Here is a 21,628-nt window from a genome sequence, read left to right as displayed (position 1 = left end):
CATGAATCTTATTGGAAACCACAACTTATAAATCGGATCGAATCGTTGTTAATACAAATCATTACACCCCTATTATCCATCCATCCAATTTCTAACGCATATTCCCTTTGGGGTCGTGGGGGGCGCTGGTGCCTATCTCAGCTACAATCGGCCGGAAGGCGGCGTACACCCTGGACAAGTCGCCACCTCATCGCAGTACACCCCTATTATAAAATGTATAATCTCAATGTACTCAACGATACTCAGTGATATTTTAAAATCTTCGATGCACTGAGACTGTAGTAAGTCAACCGTGAAGTGGCAAGGGAACCCTGTACTCCAAATGTCCTTAATTAGCTGTTTTCAATGTTGTTCAAATCGGTAAAAGGTGGAACTTGTAAAGATTGACAGTGTAATTTTCAGTGGGAATGTTGTCATGGAAAAGTGGACATTTTTGGGATGTTTCCTGATTGAGCTAAAAACTTTGATGTTGGTTTGAGAAATGTGAAAGTAGTTATAAGAATAGGCGGGCTGCAGAATAACAAACACTGCTCAAACAAAAACCCAAAGATGTATGGTTTTCGAGTTACATTTTTTGAATGGAATTAAATTAATTTGACATTTTCTAAGGTTTTAAATGCACATTAGGCTTCACCATTTTGAGAAAACAACCTAATTATGATATGTTTCTCCAAAACTGCAATTGTGATTCGATTTGTGATTTTATATTTTTTACATATATAAAACTGCAAAAATAATAAGTGAAGGACTAAATGTTACTTTATGACTGTTAGTCAGCATGTTCTTGTCTTAAAGTGCCACACATTAGAACAATATGCAATAATTTACTTTTCAAAAATATTTGAAAGTAAATTATTGCATATTACTTATGAAAGTAATATATCTGCAGTTATATTTGTTCCAAATATAACTGCAGATATATTTGATTCAAATTATACAGTGATTATAATGTCATGTAATCATACTATATAATAATGCAAATAACCATTTAAAAGGATATACCCTTTAATTGTCATTACTGTAGAATTGTTTACCATTGTACTTTAATTGGAAAGTAAATAACTTTGTTGTACTAAATAGACAACAAAAACATACAAATGGACTCATTTCTTTCAGCAAAAATTCAACCTTCCATCCATCCATTTTCTACTGCTTATTCTCTTTTGGTGTCACGGAGGGCGCTGGTGCCTATCTCAGCTACAATCGAAACAAGCCGCCACCTCATCGCAGAAAAAGAAATTCAACCTAAGTAGTGCATTTTTTTTTCCCAGATGGAAAAATTAGGTCGGATGCTTACACAACGGGACATTTGGCTTTAATATCTTTTACCTTTACCTTTTTTTCTCTATAATTTTCAAACAGTTGAAGAAATTAAAGCAGAACTACCTAAAGGAAAGAATAGACAAAATAAACATCAAACAACATTTGCAAAGGATTGATTGAATCTTTTATTAGTAGATTACACAGTACAGTACATATTCCTCCCAATTGACCACTAAATGTTAACACCCGAATAAGTTTTTCAACTTGTTTAAGTTTGGGTCCACGTTAAGTCCAAGTCATGGTACAAAATGATGAAAACTTCATTGTGGCGATCTCAAGCCGTCGTCTTGCGGGTTCCCAGAACCACCAAGGAAGGACATAACTTTGAGCAATTTGACTTTGTTTATTTTTCAATAAACACCTCAGTCCAGGTCGCCTTTCCACTCCTCTTTTCCGCTCACTCGTCTTCTGTCTTCGGCTCTCCTTCTCTCTCGCTTTGTGTCAGCTGCACTCCTGCTTCTTCCTGTCTCTCCGCTTCTCTCCGATGTTCACAGCTGCCGCTCTTTTGACCGGTGCGAGAGGATTGCATGATTGTCCCCAGGTGCGTGATCTATGCACCCGATCTTGATTGAGGCTTCGCTCCCGGTGCGCCCCGCCTCGCCGCTCACTCACCGTCGCCGCTTCCTCGCCGCCAACTTGCGCCGGGCTCCAGCGTGCCCTGCCTGTCTGTTGTACCATTGGCTCCGTCTCTCCACAATCATATTACAACTTTTAATTGATTTTTGTCTTTATAATGTCACTTAAGTTGTTGGAAGTTGTCATGACCTTTTTGTTTTTCTCCAACATTAGTGAACACTGATGAAAGTCAGTGATCACTAATTTGTTCACTAATTTTGTTTACTTATTTCATTTGTTCACTTATTTAGGATAATTCGGTTATGGACTTTCCAAGCACAAAAATAAAAAAAATTCACACTTTATTTTTTCATTGTATAAACATTTAATAATTTTGATTGGAAGTTCAGTGTGATGATTGACAGGCGGAATCTTTTAATTGGCTAATTATGGCCAATAATCACCGAATGCTTGTGTGGCACTCTCTCTCGTGCCGGCTGAAGGATTTACTGGACCCCAGCTGTCAAGTGGTATCATTTTTTTTATTTGTGTTCTCTCTTTGCTTTGCAGCAGTATTTAGTTTAAGGCTTTTTGTCGAACGTGTCTCTGCTTCAGGGTTCCTTCCCTCCTGCTTATGGTCTCCGACGCTCCTGATAAACAGACAGGTGATTAGACAACTCGTTCCAGCTGAGAAATCTCCTCACCTCTCGTTGCTTCACAGCCGTCTCCTGCACATGCCCCGCCCGCAGGGGGGCGAGAGAGGAAGTCGGCCACGCCCATCTGCGTACCCGGCCGGTGGACCACCCGGAAGTTGTAGGGTTGCAGCGCCAGGTACCACCGGGTGATCCGTGCGTTAGCATTCTTCATGCAGTGGAGCCACTGGAGCAGTTTGTAGTCCGAGCAAAGACTGAAGGTGCGCCCCAACAGGTAATACCGAAGGGCCACGACTGCCCACCGGATAGCAAGGCACTCTCTCTCCACCGTACTGTACCTCACCTCCCGGTCTGAGAGTTTCCGGATGATCTACAGGATGGGGCAGTCGACGCCCTCCACCCGCTGGGACAGCACCGCCCCCAGCCCCCGCCCTGCAGACAAAAAGGGATCGTGAAGTCAGGCATGCACAGCACCGGATTTTCGCAGAATGCAGATTTTACCTGTTCAAACACCCGCTGGCACTGCTCCGTCCACTGGACCACCTCTGGCGCACCCTTTCGGGTGAGGTCAGTCAGTGGGCTGGTCAGGTTCGCGAACAGGGTAATAAACCGTCGGTAGTACCTGGCCATACCCAAAAACTGCCTCACCTCTTTTTTCGTCTTGGGAGGTGGACAGGCCGCGACCGCCGCCGTTTTGTTGACCTGTGGTCGCACCTGTCCGACTCCCAAGTGGTACCCCTGATACTGTACCTCCCTCCGGCCAACCGCGCACTTCGCCGGGTTGGCGGTGAGCCCCGCCCGCCTCAAGGATTCGAGCACTGCCCCCACCCACCGCAGGTGATCTTCCCAGCTGCTACTCTGGATGATGACGTCATCTAGGTAGGCAGCGGCGCATGCAGCGTGGGGTCGCAGCACCCGGTCCATGAGGCGCTGGAACGTGGCAGGCGCACCGAACAAACCAAACGGAAGTGTCACGAATTGGTATAAGCCTTCCGGAGCGGAGTAGGACGTTTTTTCCCGGGACTCTGGTGATAAGGGAATCTGCCAGTAGCCCGTGGTTAAATACAGTGTCGTAAAAAAACGAGCAGTGCCTATCCGATTCAGGAGCTCGTCGACCCGAGGCATTAGGTACGCGTCGAAACGTGACACCTCATTCACCTTGCGGTAATCAACACGGAAGCATACAGACCCATCTTTCTTCCCCACTAGAACTATGGGGCTGCACCACGCACTGGGGGATTTGTCTATTACCCCCAACTCCAGCATTGTTTTTAATTCTTCCCGCACCACTTTGCGTTCGTGCTCAGGGAGCCTGTAGGGCCGAAACGGCACCGTAACCCCCGGGCTGGTCTCAATATGATGGTGGATGAGGTCCGTGCGACCGGGCCGCGAGGAGAACACATCCGAATAGCGCCGCTGTAACTCAGCAACCTCCGCTCTTTGTGCAAAGGTGACCTGGTCGTCACAAGGGAGAGGAGGGGAAGAGGCGGAGCGCGGGATCTCCAGCCCCAGCTCTTCCTCCTCCTTCACTACCATCACCATGGAGACAGGCTCCGCCTCCTTCCATGCTTTCAGTAGGTTCACATGGTAGATTTGTGTGCCTCCACCTCGTTCCGAACGCCGGACCTCGTAATCCACCTCATTTACTTGCCGTCTGACCTCAAAAGGTCCTTGCCACTTTGCTAGTAATTTTGAGCAGGAGGTTGGGAGTAGTAGAAGTATTTTTTCTCTTGGTGAAAATGTTCTAAGCTGGGTCCCCCTGTTGTACGTGCGCTGCTACTGTTGCTGGGCGCGGAGCAAATATTCGCGTGACAAGTGCCCCACCTTGTGGTGTTTTGCTCGCATGTCCATAACGTATTGGATCTCATTTTTGCTGCGGCTTGAACCCTCCTCCTAGCTTTCTTTAACAAGGTCCAGTATGCCGCGCGGCCTCCTGCCGTATAACAACTCCAAAGGCGCAAAGCCGATGGAGGTCTGGGGTGCCTCCCGCATCGCAATCATTAAGGGATCCAGCTATTTGTCCAAATTAGGTTTTTCCTTGTGCGTGAACTTACTGATCATGGTTTTCAGCGTCTTGTTTAACCGCTCCAACAGCCCATCTGTTTGCGGATGGTACACCCTGGTGCGGATCGCTTTAATTCCCAGTAACCCGTATAGTTTCTTTAACGTGTGTGACATAAAGGACGTGCCTTGGTCTGTCAGAATCTCTTTTGGGATTCCAATTCGGGAGATGACCTAAAACAATGCTTGTGTTACACTCTTTGCAGAGATGGAGCGCAGGGACACTGCCTCGGGATAGTGGATTGCGTAATCCACCAGGACTAACACAAAGCGATATACCCGTGTGCTCGGGTGAAATGGTCCAATGAGGTCCATTCCAATTCTGTCGAATAGGACCTCCATGAGCGGTAATGGGCGCAATGGGGCCTTTGGGATGGCCGCCGGATTAACCAGCTGGCAATCTGGGCAGGTAGCACACCACCGGCGCACGTCTGCCCGAATGCCCGGCCAATAGAATCGGACCATGAGCCGATTGAGTGTTTTGTCGTACCCCATGTGGCCTGCTATAGGATTGCAAGGCTTGAGTGTTTTGTCGTACCCCATGTGGCCTGCTAGGGGATTGCAATGCCCCGTCTGGAAAACCATTTCCCTGCGGGGTTTTGGCACCAACAACTGGGTGTATTCCTCGCCAGTTTGAGTGTCACTGTTCACTCTGTACAACTTCTCTCTAATAATAGCAAAGTGGGAGAATACCCCCGTTTTCCCCGGGCACACCAGCTGACCGCCGATGTAATCCACCTGGTCCCATGCCGCGCGCAAAGTTTCATCACGGGACTGCTCAAGGGGAATATCCTCCGTGGGTTGCCAATGGGGGTGCCATTCCCGCAAATCCCCCGCCGGTTCCCGCTCGGCAGTGTCGGATGGACCCGCGTCGCTACTGAGTACTGCGCGGATACTCCCCTGTCCTACAGTCAGTGAACGCATCCCCACACATTGTCCCACTAGATGGTTTAACCCCGGCCAATTTGTTCCTAAAATCATGGGGTGCGTAAGGTGTGCGCTTACAGCAACCTTCACACTATGCTTTTGTCCCTTATACCAGATTCCTACAAGTACAATAGGATATGTGTGCACATCCCCATGTATACACCTTATTCGCCCTTGTGTTGCATGCCTCAACACCCCCGGGTCAAAGCAGGTTCTGGTGGATCAAGAACTGTTTGCAACCCGAATCCACCATGGTATGTACTCCCTTGTACCCTTACCGGGACGCAATACGCCTCCCCTGGATCGGGGGGGGGGGGGGGGGGGGGGGCTGGAGGCCCGGCAACCCATATCACCTGGCCCACTTCCATTATGGAACACTCATGTGACCAGGTTGTCCGCACCTCTAACACACCTGCCCTGGTGCTTGAGGTGCCATCTGCGGTGGGAGCCCCCTATCAGCAGCGCCGGTACCCTGAAAAAAATGAGCAGAGGCACAATCATATCCCCTCAACCCCCCCTGTGATGATACTGGTGGTGTGTTTTTTTGTTTGTTTGGTGGGGATGTCTGACGCGGGAACCTGCTTGTGGGTTGGTGTAGCCCCCGCCGGTCGGGAACGGGGCTACAATGGCGCTGCTACCTCAGGCAGTGTGGGTCGTCTGTGCGGGGCCGGTATGGGTCTCTCTGCCGGTCTTGGGGCCGCCTCCTCTCTCCGCGCGTTGCGATGGACCGCCAGGTGATCCTCCGCCACGGTTACTGCTTCGGCCAGGCTCCGTGGTCGGTGGTACCTCACCCACGCCGAGGTACATGCCGGGATGGCTTCCAGGAATTGCTCTAGCAGGATGAGCTCAAACATGTGGCTGTCTGATTCCCTCGGCTTGAGCTTTTTGGTGGCTGCATCCAGGAGCTGCTGCCCGAGAGAGAATGGCAGGTCTTCTGGTCCCAATTTCCATTCCCGGAATCGGCGCAGATAATCCTCCGCAGTGCTGCCGACGTGGCCCAGGATCGCTCTTTTGAGGTGTTGAAATTGGACTTGGTCCGCCGCCGGTAGGCTGAGCGCCACTTGCTGCGCTTCCCCAGCTAGGAGCGGCAACAACCTCACCCCCCACTCTTCTTGTGGCCAGCCGCACGCTGTTGCTGTGGCCTCTAAGATGTCAACGTACGCTTGCGGGTCTTCGGCCTTTGTCATGCGCTGCATGGAGGCCGTCGCTCCGGCGTTTGGTGACCCCCCCTGTCCATCAATGTCTGCAGTACCTGCGTCTGTTGTTGGCTTGCTACTGACATGTCCCCCAGCACTCTCTCAAGCGCCTCCAGGGGAGTTAGAGCTGTCATTTTTCTTCCTTCTTTCCTTTTTGGTTCTTTTGGTTGGGCGCCAATGTGGCACTCTCTCTCAATTTACTGGACCCCAGCTGTCAAGTGATATAAATATTTTATTTTCGTTCTCTCTTTGCTTTTCAGCAGTATTTAGTTTAAGGCTTTTTGTCGAGCGTGTCTCTGCTTCCGGGTTCCTTCCCTCCTGCTCATGGTCTCCGATGCTCCTGATAAAGAGACAGGTGATTAGACAACTCGTTCCAGCTGAAAAAACTCCTCACCTGTCATTGCTTCACAGCCGGCTCCTGCACATGCCCCGCCCGCAGGGCACACGTGGACCACGCCCCTTCCACAGCTTGGAATGGTACATCCTGTGAAATTAAATCAATGAATTATGTTTATATAGACAATTGTAAGCTTTTGAATATATATAATAACTGTCTGCATTCTAACATGAACATTACATTTGTTTTAAATGCCATTAAAACATATTAAATTAGATTAGCTGATACCCGCAGAAAACCTGTCATACACTTGTGTGGGAAATGTACCAATGTGAAGTGAAGTGAATTATATTTATATAGCACTTTTCTCAAGTGACTCAAAGCGCTTTACATAGTGATACCCAATATTTAAGTTACATTTAAACCAGTGTGGGTGGCACTGGGAGCAGGTGGGTAAAGTGTCTTGCCCAAGGACACAACGGCAGTGACTAAGATGGCAGAAGGGGGGATTGAACCTGTGACCTTGAAGTTGCTGGCATGGCCGCTTTACCAACCGAGCTATACCGCCCCGTGTTGGGAATGTACTTCACAACTCGTATTATTAATCTTGTAGCAGAGCATCAAAACATATGTGGTCCTCAATGTGGTCCCAGTGTCACAGTCGCTCATGCTTAATTCTCTATTTAAAGAATATATGTTTAATTAACTTACCTGAAAATAATTGACATGCAACATACCTCAGGCAGTAATCCATCATATGAATACCTGACAGTTTGGGCTGCTCAGGGCCAAGTGTAATAATCCTGCCATATGGACTTGGCTCTGTGTACCTTGAGGGAACAAATAAGCAACAAGACACACACACACACACACAATCACACACAAATCTGGAGTCATACCCTCACATTTTCCCCAAAGCGCCTTTGAGGTGATGATGTATCCTTGTTTTGCAATTTCAAAATTAACCTATGCAAAATCACGGTGACAACAATTTAAATATATTAAAATGTGTCCGATACAGTTATTTTTTTTTTTTAAGGTTCAAGATGTTCATCATAATTTTTCTTCGTTGTACTTTGTGAACACTTGTACTTTGAACAGTTTATTGTTGCCTGTTTGATTTCCTTGCTTAATCCTTTCCATAATTTAATTCCACATACTGATATGCCAAAGGTTGTTTGGATTGTTTGTGCATACAAATGTTTTAAATTAGATTTTTCCTCTAAGGTTATATTTCTCTTCTTCAGTTGAGAAGAATTGTTGTACATTCTTGGCTAGCAGGTTATAATTTGTTTTGCATGTAATTTTAGCTGTTTGCAAATGCACCAAATTATTGAATTTCAATATTTTTGATTCAATAAATGGAGGGTTTTGTATGTGCTCTATATCCACCATTGTGTATAAGAATAATTCTAGTTGATCTTTTTTGTAGCACCGTTAGTGAATGAAGTGTACAGTACATTAGTAATCGTGTCTGCATATTTCTACACAATAACTCAGACATGGTAACACTAGCAAGCAATAGAGAATATGAAGTGATTTTTGGTCTAGAACATCCATCCCATCCATCGGGATCTTTCTGTGTGGAGTTTGCATGTTCTCCCTGTGACTGCGTGGGTTCCCTCGGAGGTTCCGTCCGGGTAATCCGGCTTCCTCCCACCTCCAAAGACATGCACCTGGGGATAGGTTGATTTGATTGGCAACAGTAAATTGGCCCTAGTGTGTGAATGTGAGTGTAAATGTTGTTCGTCCATCTGTGTTGGCCCTGCATGAGATGGCGACTTGTCCAGGGTGTACACCGCCTTGCGCCCGAATGCAGCTGAGATAGGCACCAGCAATCCCGCGACCCCAAAAGGGACGTATATATGTCCACTGTATATATGTTTGTGTATATATATATATATATATATATATATATATATATATATATATATATATATATATATATATATATATATATATATATATATATACTACAGCTGCATAACTGTTGTAGTGCCAATATAGCACCGGTGTGGTGGAAAATTATAACAGTCATAACTTCCTTTTGAATTCTCCAACCTTCCTAAAGTGTTTGATGGAGAGTCAGGCATTGGATAAGGACGTGACTGCATGCGTCATGCATGCCCACCCTCTTAACCCCTAGGTGCAAGTGGAGGGGTGAGGGCCCTCTCAACGCTGCCGGCAGGTTTAATTCATTATTAGTGATATTGTCTGCCAGTGTTGTTGTCCCTGCCAGGATTTTTCACTGTTCACATGCAGTTTACTGAGGAAACTTTGTTTTTATTTTCATTTTTTTATACATTTTGATGCACTGATACCAGACAATTCTAACAAACCCATAACAAAAAATATGTACAAGAAGTGGCATGGACAGAAGAACCATGAGAAATAATCTGGCAACTTCCTACCTTGCAGTTTTTTGTCAGCAAACAAAGCAGAGAACAAGAAATGCCAGACAAAAAAAAGGAAGTGAGGTGAATTACATTTATATTGTTACGTTTTTTTTTAAAACACTTTACATAGTGAAACCCATTATTTACATTTAAGCCAGTGTGGGTGGCACTGGAAGCAAGGGTAACGTGTCTTGCCCAAAGACACGACGACAGTGACTGGGATGGTGGATGCTGGAATCGAACCTGGAACCATCACGTTGCTGGCACGGTCACTGTACCAAAATAAGAGTCTGTTGGGATGCAGGACATGACGCTTACATCTTAAATGTGTTTTCTCCCCTATAGTTATGGCCGAGTCTATGCAACAGCTGACCCATATCACCATACAATTGGTCCTGCAGCAACGTACAGCGTGGGCACTATGGTGAGTGTGTTCCCTCTTTCTTGGTCTGAATATCTCATCATTATGTCTGCGTACGCTATCAGTTCTTCAGATTAATAGCTTGTGACACAGCACTTGGATGCGAACGCTGGTCACACAGGCGAGTAATATGCAAATGCAATTGATTTGTCATCAAGGAATATAGGGCTGCACGATTATGGCCAAAATAATCCTCATGATTATTCATTATTACTATTAGGTTAAACATAGTGTGACATAGTGGCGGGCGTGCGGGCGTGAGGTCATCATTCATTTGTAATAAAATAGTCTCGTAAAAGGGCTAAATAGGCGTACATGTGATTCAAAGACAAATCTTTGTGTTTTTGTCAAGGCTGTCAAAAATGACGAGTTAACTCGTGTGATTGATAATAAAAAAATGATCGCATCATGCACAATTTAATCACACGTTTTTTTTTTAGGCGCAAATGCTGCTTTGCCTGAACTGCGGTTCGTTACACGGTCAACACATAGGCCAGTGCAAAGATGAGTGAGGAGACTCCGACTGGCTTCCTTGATGGGAAATCTTACTTCAAAGTAAACCTCGACTCTACTTTAGATAAAACCGATTTTTTCAAATTCAAATTTTTGAACAAATAAATGTTGTCCTTTCAAGTAAACATTTAAATAAACATCATGTATGACATTCTGATAGTAAATTTGTACTCCTGTCAAAATATTGGAGTCTTTTTTTAATTTACTGTGAGTAATCATAATTAATACATGTGATTAATTAAAAGTGTGATTAATCTTTAATCATTTGACAGCACTAGTTTTTGTTTGTTGGTAGTAAAAAATTTCAGCTTTCTTTCATTACATGATGCCTTTAGTTCTGGTTATTATTTTTTTGTTGGGGTTTCTTCGACTGCATAAAAAAACAAAAACAAAAAATCCCACGATGTGTTATCGACTGGACACCGCCACTTGACCTAGTTCTCCGGGCTGGTGAGTAGTGTTTGCATTCAATGAAAAAGTGTCTAGCTAGACGTTAGTCTGGCGAGTGCGACTCAAGGAGACAAGCAGATCAGCATGTTGTACAGGCGTGCACACCTGTCTACATCTAATGACAGCTTTGCAGTCTTTGACGCACGCTAAAATGCACTATACAGAAGATAAGCAGATAAAAGGAGGCAAAGTAAGATATAAGGATGGCCGGTCATGGAGCTGTGTGCCCATAAACGATAACTGCTGATGTGAACGTGCTTGATTTGATATGCACCGCAACCTGCTTTTTACATGTCGATATCGCCTACATCACCGTCGTTTAATTGTGGCAACCGTGATTGAAATTCGATTAATCATGCAGCCCTAAAGGAATCTATTTTGAGAAAAATCTACATTAGGTTGATGACGAGCCTATGAAATGTTTTCCGTCAATGTGAAAGGGAGTCATTGCCACTTCAGTAAATGAATAAGGGAAGCTGCTGCATTCTCTCACTCCCCAATCAAGTCTTTTTTGGCTTGAGATGTAGCTGAATTACTCCACACGCTACCATCTCGCAAGGGGAGATAGAGTCAAATAATTATTGTTTGTTTTTAGCTAGTTTTGCAGCTAACATCAAAGATGAAAATGTTTTGGTTGAAACTGAAAAAAAATCAAAAGGTACCGTTTTTGCACGGTTCGAGTGTATACATGAAAACAATAAAATGTGCATTTAAATTTAAAACAACATTTGGGGTTCCTCCAAAAGAAAAAAACCTACCGTGTGTGTGGTGATGGCAAATGTGAGCCCACCACCTCCACCATGCATCGCCACACACACCTCCCTCCCTCCCCGATAGTGTAGCTGCTAGCTAAAAGCCTTCATTAATTACGACCATTATTTCCTCTTCATTTACTTAATTAAAACAGTGGCCTCTGTTTTCCTCCTTGTTGCTGTAAACTTTTTTTTTTTTTCTTTAAATTACTCTTCCCTTTTTTTCCCAGCATCCTCCCACATGCTACGCATATTTGCATACCAGTTTAAAATAGAGGGGGGTTAAAAAAAAAAAGATCTTGCCAATTATGAATATTCAAACACGACAGTACCTCGCATAATCAGCTGTAACCCTGACAACACATTCTAAAAATCATCTTGCATTAAAATCTAGGTGTGTCCAAACCTTGAAATTTGAAGCTGAAGGATGCAAGGGGGCCTCGCTCAGACCAGTCCAATGTACCATGCTGAACACAGATTAGTACACCTGACATAAAAACAACAAAACAAAGAAATAGATCGAAAAAGTGTTTATGACAAAATATGTTTTGGTTAAGTATTGAGCTTGGCTCTAATTTGTCTTTTTTTCAGTGAAACAGTCATTTCCCTTTTTTTTTGTATTATTATTTTTATTCAGATGACAATACATTTGAACATCCATGGATAATTGGGTGGTTGATCTATAATACTTTTACTAATTTCACCAGGCCATCTTTGTAATATTTTCATGTGGACTTAAATCCTTGAATTCTAGGATTCGACTGTGCCCTGAGCCAATAAAAAATGAGCTGCAGCCTGCAAAACCGCCCCTCAGGCTAAATCGGATGAGTTATAGGCATTCCCACATTAACTTAATATGAAATATGAAACATGTTTGACTTCACACATGTAGATGCCTCGTTAGTTTTAAATGTGAACGGATATTCTGTAACATCCTTAATAGACTATCTCAGCTGACTTTGGGCCAGAAAGCCAGCCAATTACAGGGCACATATTAATAAACAAATATTTAGATTCACACCTGGCAGAATTTATAGTTTGCATGTTTTTGGGATATGGGAGAAAGTCAGAGAGTACAGTAAACCCAGGCACGCATAAGGAGAACATGCAAACTCCACACGAAAATGCCCCAAAAGAGATTCGAACCCTCAAACTTCCAAAGACGGTCAAGCCCACATGCTAATCATTTGGCTACCATTGTTTGAATAAAACAATAATAATAATTAATTTAAACACAAAACAAAGATTTGGATGTTTTGTTTTGCCACCTTATCATATTGAAATCATATTAAAAATTATAAAATAAGTACATCAATTCCTGCACCTAATCAGACCTATTAACCATTTCTTTAAAGATAGAAATGCGGAGATAAATATATGCAAACATGTAGATCAATAAATAAATACTTAAATAAAATAGTAATGAACGGATTAATATTTAATTTATGGTAGATAATTCCGTATCTCATAAATAAACAAACTCCATTTTGACGATATCAGACACTTTGGTTCAGCATTGTCTTTCCTCCTACTTTATAAACAACAAGGGCCTGATTTACTAAAGGTTTGCAGGTAGTAAAATATGTGCAAACTTGATAGCACACGCAAAGCTGATCTACTAAACGTGTGCAAATAGGATTGTGTCTTTTAAGTGAGCAGAATAAGGCGTGAATTCCATCTCTGGTTTATTGACATGCAAAATGTATTCTGATCATCAAAACGCATACAATACTGGGAGGAGAAAAAGGTAATATTAATGTTCAGCATGCGCAATGTGATTTATCAACACTCTTCACTGTTTTGCGGGTACTATTTTGAGTTTTATTTAGCACGTCCTCTTCAAACGTGCTAAATAAAAACACAGTTAAGCACAGGGCTTTGAGAGAGGAGTGCTTGTGCTGCAAAGACACACGGTGGTTAGAAGGACATCGTACACTCCCCAAATTATGAAAAACACTTCCCAGTCACAACTACTACTAACATCACTATGAGCCTGTTGACCTTCTAGAAACTTAAACTGCAGCTCAGCTCGCTCATAGTTCTGGGTTGAGGTGAAGGCTAATTAGCTTTTAGCGTTACGTTAGCTCATTTTGCTGTGTGTGTGTGCGTGTGTGTGTGTGTCTGTGTGTGTGTGTGTGTGTGTGTGTGTGTGTGTGTGTGTGTGTGTGTGTGTGTGTGTGTGTGTGTGTGTGTGTGTGTGTGTGTGTGTGTGTGTGTGTGTGATAAAAGTCAACTACAGGCTTCCCAAATGTTGTAATAAATTAACCACGATGAGTTGACTTGAAACTGTTTAATGTTGCACTTTTTATATGTAGAAGAAAGGTTTTGTCATTTTATTTAATCTAAGCAACAATTTGAGGCAGTTTAATGTGGATTAACGTGGGTAGAATTATTATAGTGTTCCCAATGTTAAAAGGATAAAGCCATTGTTTACAAATTTGGTAAATAAATAACTAAAAAATGTTTATTTTGTGGTTTTCTTACTGTACCGAAAATGAACCGAACCGTGACCTCTAAACCGAGGTATGTACCGAACCGAAATTTTTGGGTACCGTTACACCCCTAAACACAACCAATAACAGTACACACTATTTTATAGATTGCTCATGCTATTGAGCGCGAGGTACTTTGCTCTTAGTAAACCAGGCCCCAAATGTTTGTAGAGTTATTATGGCGCAAAGATAAGATTCCCAAATGACAATCTCCAAAATTTCATACGAAGGGTAGGCGAGGGGAAAAAAGGGAGGATATATATATATATATATATATATATATATATATATATATTTATATATTTGAAAGAGAATTGATTTTAAATAATCTAGAAATACAAGATACTGATTGGAGCTTTTTTTTTCATCTTTGATGTTGCAGGCTAGCCTTTACAGAGGAGGGTGCAGTCGCTTCGCTCCCTACTAGAAAGGAGGGAGCCACGCCCCCTTTCCTTCCCCAGCAAAACAAACACAAATCAAAAAAGACACAGCAAATAAAATCCCCCCCAAAAACAAACATCTTCTTCAAGGAGCAAAAACTTGCAATGCTTCCTTCCAGGTGGCAAATAGAAGTTCCCACTCTTACATGATGTTATTGATGTCTCTTGGTAAATGAATGTTGATTTGTGACAGAGGTCAGTGGCGTGCTGTGAAGTAAACACCAGGTGAGGCATACATACTTTTTTACTTTTTCTTTTTTTTTTACTGAAATTCATATGTGCAGCTCTAGTCATTGTTGATTTAGGTTGCACACCAGAGTAACAGGAAATAAAAAGGGAGTTATTCGCTTTCACAAAAACGTTATAGTAATGATATTATCATATGATCAAAGGGTCCAAAAAGTATTTGATAAAGATGGTATTAAAAAACTTTTTGGTCCCATTTTCTTTTAACAAAATAAATCAAGTATTGTGAGTGTATTTTACATTTCTGTATTTGTATCTGAAGCAGCAATAGCTATCCTCCATGAAAACGTACGTTGTATGATCGCATTCATTTTGTCTTAAAGTCCAGTTTAGAGAAGTATTTAATCTTGAATACAGTATACAATCCTCCATATTGGCAGACTCATTCATTTAATTCCAAGACATTAAACAATATTTTTGCATCTGACAAAAAACACCCACAAACGCTGGCTTACTCTAATAAAATTGCCATGTTTGTTATATATACAGTTAAAAAAAAATAAAATAAAAAAATGCTGGCTTTTGCTGGAGAGACCTGTGTCTGCTAGCTTGAGCGCCCCCACTTCTCCCAGTGTGGCGAGTCAGAGTACTGCTGAGGCATTGAACTGCAAGTTGACAATATATCGCCCCCTACCTTGAAGCAGAGGTACTTGCTGCCTCAAGACCTGCCTTTTCCACGTGGCAACAAGCATGCGCCTCCTCGCACGCACAAGCCCAATACACACTGTGTGTAGCCGTGGAGGCACCGCGTGTGTCTGCCTCACTTCTCGTCTGCTGCATTGTTTTGATCAGGAAACATGGAATTTCCACGATTTTGACCATGAAAATTATCAAAATATACAGGAACCACACCAAAATCGCATAGAAAGCATAAACGAAAAGAGAAATATTAAAGTTTATTTTATTTTATTACTTCGTTTTGGAACATCCCATGGTTAAGCCACCAGCACGTCACTGACAGAGGTCAATAGGAAAGTGTGATTCTGCTTCTCTGTGTTTTCTCCCGTTTAGAGCTCCCAATGCAACCACTTTAAATTTCAACCTACAGTAAATCCCCGACCTTACCGATTCACTCCCTCGTACGCGATACAAACTTACAAATGAGATTTATTATGTAAACGGCACAATCATTCGGCCGAGATTCGGATTAAGTGAAGCAGCGTTTCTGACTTACAACTATTCGGCCTAAAGAAGGTGAAACGCGCAACAAAACGCTTCCCGTTAAGCGATGCATAAGGCGAGAGTGATCTATTACCGAATCTGAATGCAGCAGGAAGTGATGTGTGGTGGACGCCGTTGGGAATGGGGAGCGAGCCAATTGATTGTTGGCACACTGCCAGAGTAGGGAGGTATCCTATTACTGCTGAACTGCTTTAAAAGGGAAAAACACATTATTGTCCTCCACTGGGGAAAACCGGGGCGGACCATGAATTCATAATCGTCGGCACAAGTCGCAGTTTTCTTTCCATCGCATTCAATTTGTATGTTTTTTTTTCAAAGTAAATAAGATCTCAACACCCCTTCAATGTCTTCTGTTCAACGAAACAACGGTTGAAGTTCATTTGATTGGCAGTTGGCAGTAGTGAACAGAAGATGGTGTATCCGTGTGGAATGTACAGTACATACAGTCTGTTTTTAAAGCTGTCACGGCCAGGCAGCTGCCTAAATGTCGCTCGCTTCCGGAATGATATCTCGCCCTATTCCTGGTCTGACCATGTAACATATCGTACGCTCCATTAATAAAGACTTTGCTGAAAGTAAACATTTTCAAACCAAAAAATATAAAAAGACCACCAGCTAGCATACATAATTACATCCCATAATAGGAGTAAGATACAGTACCACTTCCTGGCCCAGGAGCTGGGAATCAATACCGGTACTCAACGATGCCAATTTTCGACACTTTTGTGTGTGTTCAAATTTATCAATAAATGTTAAATGTTTTTCGTTGTTTTTTTCTTAAATAAAAAAAACATCCATCCATCTTCTTCCGCTTATTCTAGGACGGGTCGCACGGGCAGCAGCCCAAGCAGGGAAGCCCAGACTTTTCCTAAGTCAAATAAATCAAATACGTTCTAATTTAATATTACACCCTATGCTGTGTTGTCTCGTTTTCTCATACTTATGTGTCTCAATTGCAATTACTGTATTGCAGCGGTTCTGAAACATTATTCACCAAGTACCACCTCAGAAAAGCAAGTACCACCATGATGACCAACATTAAAATAGCTAAGATGTTAAACAAAGTACTAATATGTTCTGGAACGACCTACCTCTGAGTGTTAGACAAGCTTCCTCTCTTCCTGTTTTTAAATCTCTCTTAAAAGCATACTTTTATTCCTTGGCTTTTAACACTGAGTGTTATCCATCCTGCAACGGCGCCCCATTATACACCTGCTGTGAACCTGTTTTTATGTTTTATTTATTAATTTTTTATCATGTTCTGTTTGTGTTGTGTTTGCTCGGTCCTCATATTATCTTTTAACCTGCCCATTGTACAGCACTTTGGCTACCCCTGTGGTAAATTTTAAATGTGCTTTATAAATAAAGTTGATTTGATTTACTTTAAGAAACTCTTTAAACCCAAAGAAAAATAATTATGATTAACATTTTGAACAATATTGAAAATAAGATCAACTTATTCATCTCACTATGTGTGAATTACAACTTTTTTTTTTAAACTTGTTTAAGTAAACTTTAAAAATTGAGAAGTGAAATAAATGTGTTAGTACTTTTTATGAAATGGAAAAGGGGTAGGATTACCTTATTTTCTGGATTAGCACACCAGTATATAAACTGTACCCACGAAATTGTACGGTATTGTACAAAATATATATATATATATTTATATACATATGTTATTATAAATATATTATATTCCATATTATATAAGCCACAGATATATATATATATATATATATATATATATATATTTATATATATATATATATATATATATATATATATATATATATATATTGTGAAATTAGTTATTTACACAAAAATATTTTGTAAATGCTTATTTACACAACTTGATTGTTTCCGAAAGGTTCCTGTAACACGGCAATAAAAAGGTTGATCGAACAAAAGACCAGTGATCGTCATGGACCCACTAGCTGCGGAAGCTGGCTCTCCAATTAGCTAAACAGACTCAATAACTCCACGGTGATGTTTTGGTAAAGTTTCAGAGAAATTTGTGAAACTAAAATAATACATAAATAATGCCTTTGTATGTTGAGAATAATAACACAAACACTTGTTAGCAAAATATCTTATTCTAATTATGCGAGCTTCATTACATTACAATAGCACGTACTGTACAAACATGCATGAAAAAACTTCTACAAACATCACATATGGGGCGGTTTAGTAAATAAGAAATATTGTTGTTATATTGTAAAACTTACAAATGTTGCTTGATGTGATGAATGAAGAATAGAAACGTTAAGGTCAATTTGAAGACGGCAGCCCACTTGTACATCCGGTTCAAAACTTTGAACCTTAGGCAACACCGTGTAGACAATCACCCAACGGCACCTGCAGTAAGCAAACTCGTCCAAAAGAAGGCGCCGTAGCACAAATAATACCACCATTTCGATGTCTCTGCATGTGTTTTACAAAAACTATTTGCGTTATGGCCGTCAGCGAACAATAATCCACAAAGTAGTTGCACCCTTTTAAAAGCCGCAGGGTTCAATGCGTATGGAGAAAGTAGCATCTTATAATCCGGAATTTACGGTAATTAAGCTCTGCCTCTAAGAAGTACTTTTCAAACATGTTGAAAAGAGAAGCGGAACGTGAGATGCATCATCTTTAAATTGAGGAGCGCTAGCTTTGGTTAGCGGTGACGCCAATGAGTGAAGTGGAGTGAAGTATACTTATATAGCGCTTTTCTCAAGTGACTCAAAGCGCTTTACATAGTGACACCCAATATCTAAGTTACATTTTAACCAGTGTGGGTGGCACTGGGAGCAGGTGGGTAAAGTGTCTTGCCCAAGGACACAACGGCAGTGACTAGGACGGCACAAGCGGGAATCGAACCTGCAACCCTCAAGTTGCTGGCACGGCCACTCGGCCAACCGAGCCATGCCGCCCCCAATAAGCTGTTGTATCCTCCTACGGTGCGTAGTGAAACATGTTTTGCTATTCTTCGTCCTGCAGGGACAATACTTGTAAGAAACTTACTTTATTTGTCACCATGGAGAGGAGGATTAGTGATTTAGAAGTAGCTAAAACACTGCCGATTGCGGATGGAAGTTAGCCGCTAGCTATCTAGCCATGTTTTAAAGCGACTCTTGTAGAGTTGCGTTTCAGTGTTATAACGTCACCTTTATTGTTAGTTTTTAAGTCAGAATTCATCCGTTCTGCCTTTTCTGTCTACACACTGTGTCTGCTTGTAAGTACTCCGTCATTTTGCGCTGCCGAACATGCTCCTCTGCTCATAAAACCATCAAGACGTGATGACGGTGCACAGTAAAAAAACAAAAAAACAAGGGAACCGGTATTTTTACAGTATAGTACCGTTTTTGATACATTACGGTACTTTATTAGTACTGGTTTACCATACAACCTATCCCTAATTACTTAACACATTGCATAAAAAAATGTTTGTCAGTCTGAGGAATTAGTTTGGCGTTCAGGCCTGTCACTCACTTCTGTCTGGACTACACGCAGGGATCACGTAATAGACGCGAAAGCAACCCCAGAGAAACAACTAATAATGTGCGGTCATGTTGTTGTTGCAATAGAACAAACAGTGCCTGTAAAATATTTTTTTTACGCCCCCCTAGGAAGTACACAATATTTCGCGCCCCCCACACCGCGACTTTAAATAGTATAATTTGTCCATAACATTGTTATAACTATACTTCTGCATACCATTGTAAGCTTATTAACATCAAAGGAAACAACACACTGGTATTTCTTCATCTCCCACGGTTACAGTGAAGCCAAGTGCTACATACGCTTCACCATATGCCGTACCAGAATATAGATAAATAGATAGATAGATAGATAGATAGATAGATAGATAGATGGATGGATGGATGGATGGATGGATGGATGGATGGATGGATGGGTGGGTGGGTGGGTGGGTGGGTGGATGGATGGATGGATGGATGGATGGATGGATGGATGGATGGGTGGGTGGGTGGGTGGATGGATGGATGGATGGATGGATGGATGGATGGATGGATGGATGGATAGATAGATAGATAGATAGATAGATAGATAGATAGATAGATAGATAGATAGTACTTTTATTGATTCCTTCAAGAGTTTTTCTGAAGGAACTCTCCTGAAGGAATCAATAAAAGTACTATCTATCTATTTATATTCTACTACCGCAAAAAAGTATGAGGCATCCGTGTAAGTTGCAAACAGGCCCTTTAACATCATATTACACATGTAGTGTGTGGAAAAATGTACACATTCACTCACTAATAGTAGACTGTATTTATATTATTCACATGTGAATAATGCTGTATAATAAACTGTATTTATAATATTCACATGTGAAAAATGCTGTATAATAGACTGTATTTATGTTATTCACATATGAATAACGCTGTCTAATAGACTGTATTTATGTTATTCACATGAGAATAATGCTGTATATCAGACTGTTTTTAGGTTATTCACATGTGGATAATGCTGTATAATACACTGTATTTATATTATTCACATGTAAAAATACCTAAATGTTTATTGTCTAATGTGAGTGAACTGTGGTGCTGAATTTCCCCCAGGGATCAATAAAATACTGTATACAATAAAATATTATCTATTCTATTCTACCAGTTCCACTAGAATCTAGTGACCACTGTGGCATTTTTAAATCATCTGAAAAATCTATTTAGTGTGCATGTGCGACGAGCATGCGTGTTTGTGCAAAATAAATCAGCTGTTGGTAACACACGCTATCCATTTTGTAGTGTTGTATTGTTTTGGTTATAAAGAGTTTTGATTTGAGCCGCTGAAATACAGCCCACAGCTTTTCAAAATGGGATAGCCCGATGCTAATTTACATGGTATTTGCCATAGACGTGCTACTAATTAGCATCAACAATTTGACCCATTTGAACATCTTACAATTTTGTAATGAAACATACAATCAAACAGCTGGCGTGTAAAAATTTCAGTGCTTAGGGCCTGATTTACTAAAGGTCTACGTGTACTAAAACATGTGCAAACCTGATAGCACACACAAAGCTGATTTACTAAATGTGTGAAGAATGGATTGCGTCTGCTAAGTAAGCAAAATAAGGTGTGCAATCCATTTTGCGTCTCTGTCTTCGTTGATTTGCATAATATATGCTGATGATAAAGCGAACCCCCCACAATAATAGGAGGAGTAAATGTAAATATATATTATATGGGAGGCAAAATGTGATTTGTCAACACCATAGCATTTTATTTAGCACCTCTGAAAAGTAAGTGCAAACTGACACAGTTACTCTACACACATACGTAGCTGCAGGATCGGTGCTTGCGCTGCCAAGACGGACGAGGAACAAAGAAAGTGTGTCAACATATTTGCATGGTCTGTAAGAAATGAAAAATATTAAGCATATTGTCTATTCAGCAACATCCTTTTATAATTTTAAACTGCTTGCTGTGTGTCTTAAGGGGCTGATTAAAATAAAGTCATGTGATGCATTTTAATGTGTGCTGGCGTTTTAGTTTTTTTAATGGGGTACGTTTTTTTTCCTTTACAATATTGTATGAAAAAAAACTTCCAAGAAGTATGCATTTTTTGCGTTTTGAGCACAATAAGTGCAGCCTCTCTTTCATGAGCGCATCTGCAAAGGGGGTTTCATTGTGGATGCAGCGGACTGCTTCTAAAATACCTATAAAAAGGGATGATA

At 41.6% G+C, this 21,628-nt stretch overlaps 1 protein-coding gene across 6 annotated transcripts in view; it reads left to right on the top strand.

The window, feature by feature from the left end:
- rbfox3a (RNA binding fox-1 homolog 3a) overlaps positions 1 to 21,628 on the top strand; it is a 1,176,173-nt gene that overhangs the window by 1,132,715 nt on the left and 21,830 nt on the right. For 5 of the 6 annotated variants that reach the window (XM_061908673.1, XM_061908672.1, XM_061908669.1 and 2 more), the window contains 2 exons: positions 9,794 to 9,872; positions 14,459 to 15,539. In XM_061908673.1, coding sequence (XP_061764657.1) covers positions 9,794 to 9,872; positions 14,459 to 14,503 — 124 coding nt within the window. In that variant the 3' untranslated portion in view covers positions 14,504 to 15,539. Of the gene's footprint in view, positions 1 to 9,793; positions 9,873 to 14,458; positions 15,540 to 21,628 lie in introns of those variants that run through there. The other variant, XM_061908671.1, reaches the window with a different exon arrangement.

This window comes from Nerophis ophidion, linkage group LG08, assembly GCF_033978795.1.
Source record: "Nerophis ophidion isolate RoL-2023_Sa linkage group LG08, RoL_Noph_v1.0, whole genome shotgun sequence".
Taxonomy (NCBI): domain Eukaryota; kingdom Metazoa; phylum Chordata; class Actinopteri; order Syngnathiformes; family Syngnathidae; genus Nerophis; species Nerophis ophidion.
Note: the sequence above shows the minus strand (reverse complement) of the source record. Positions and strands in the feature narration are given on the sequence as shown.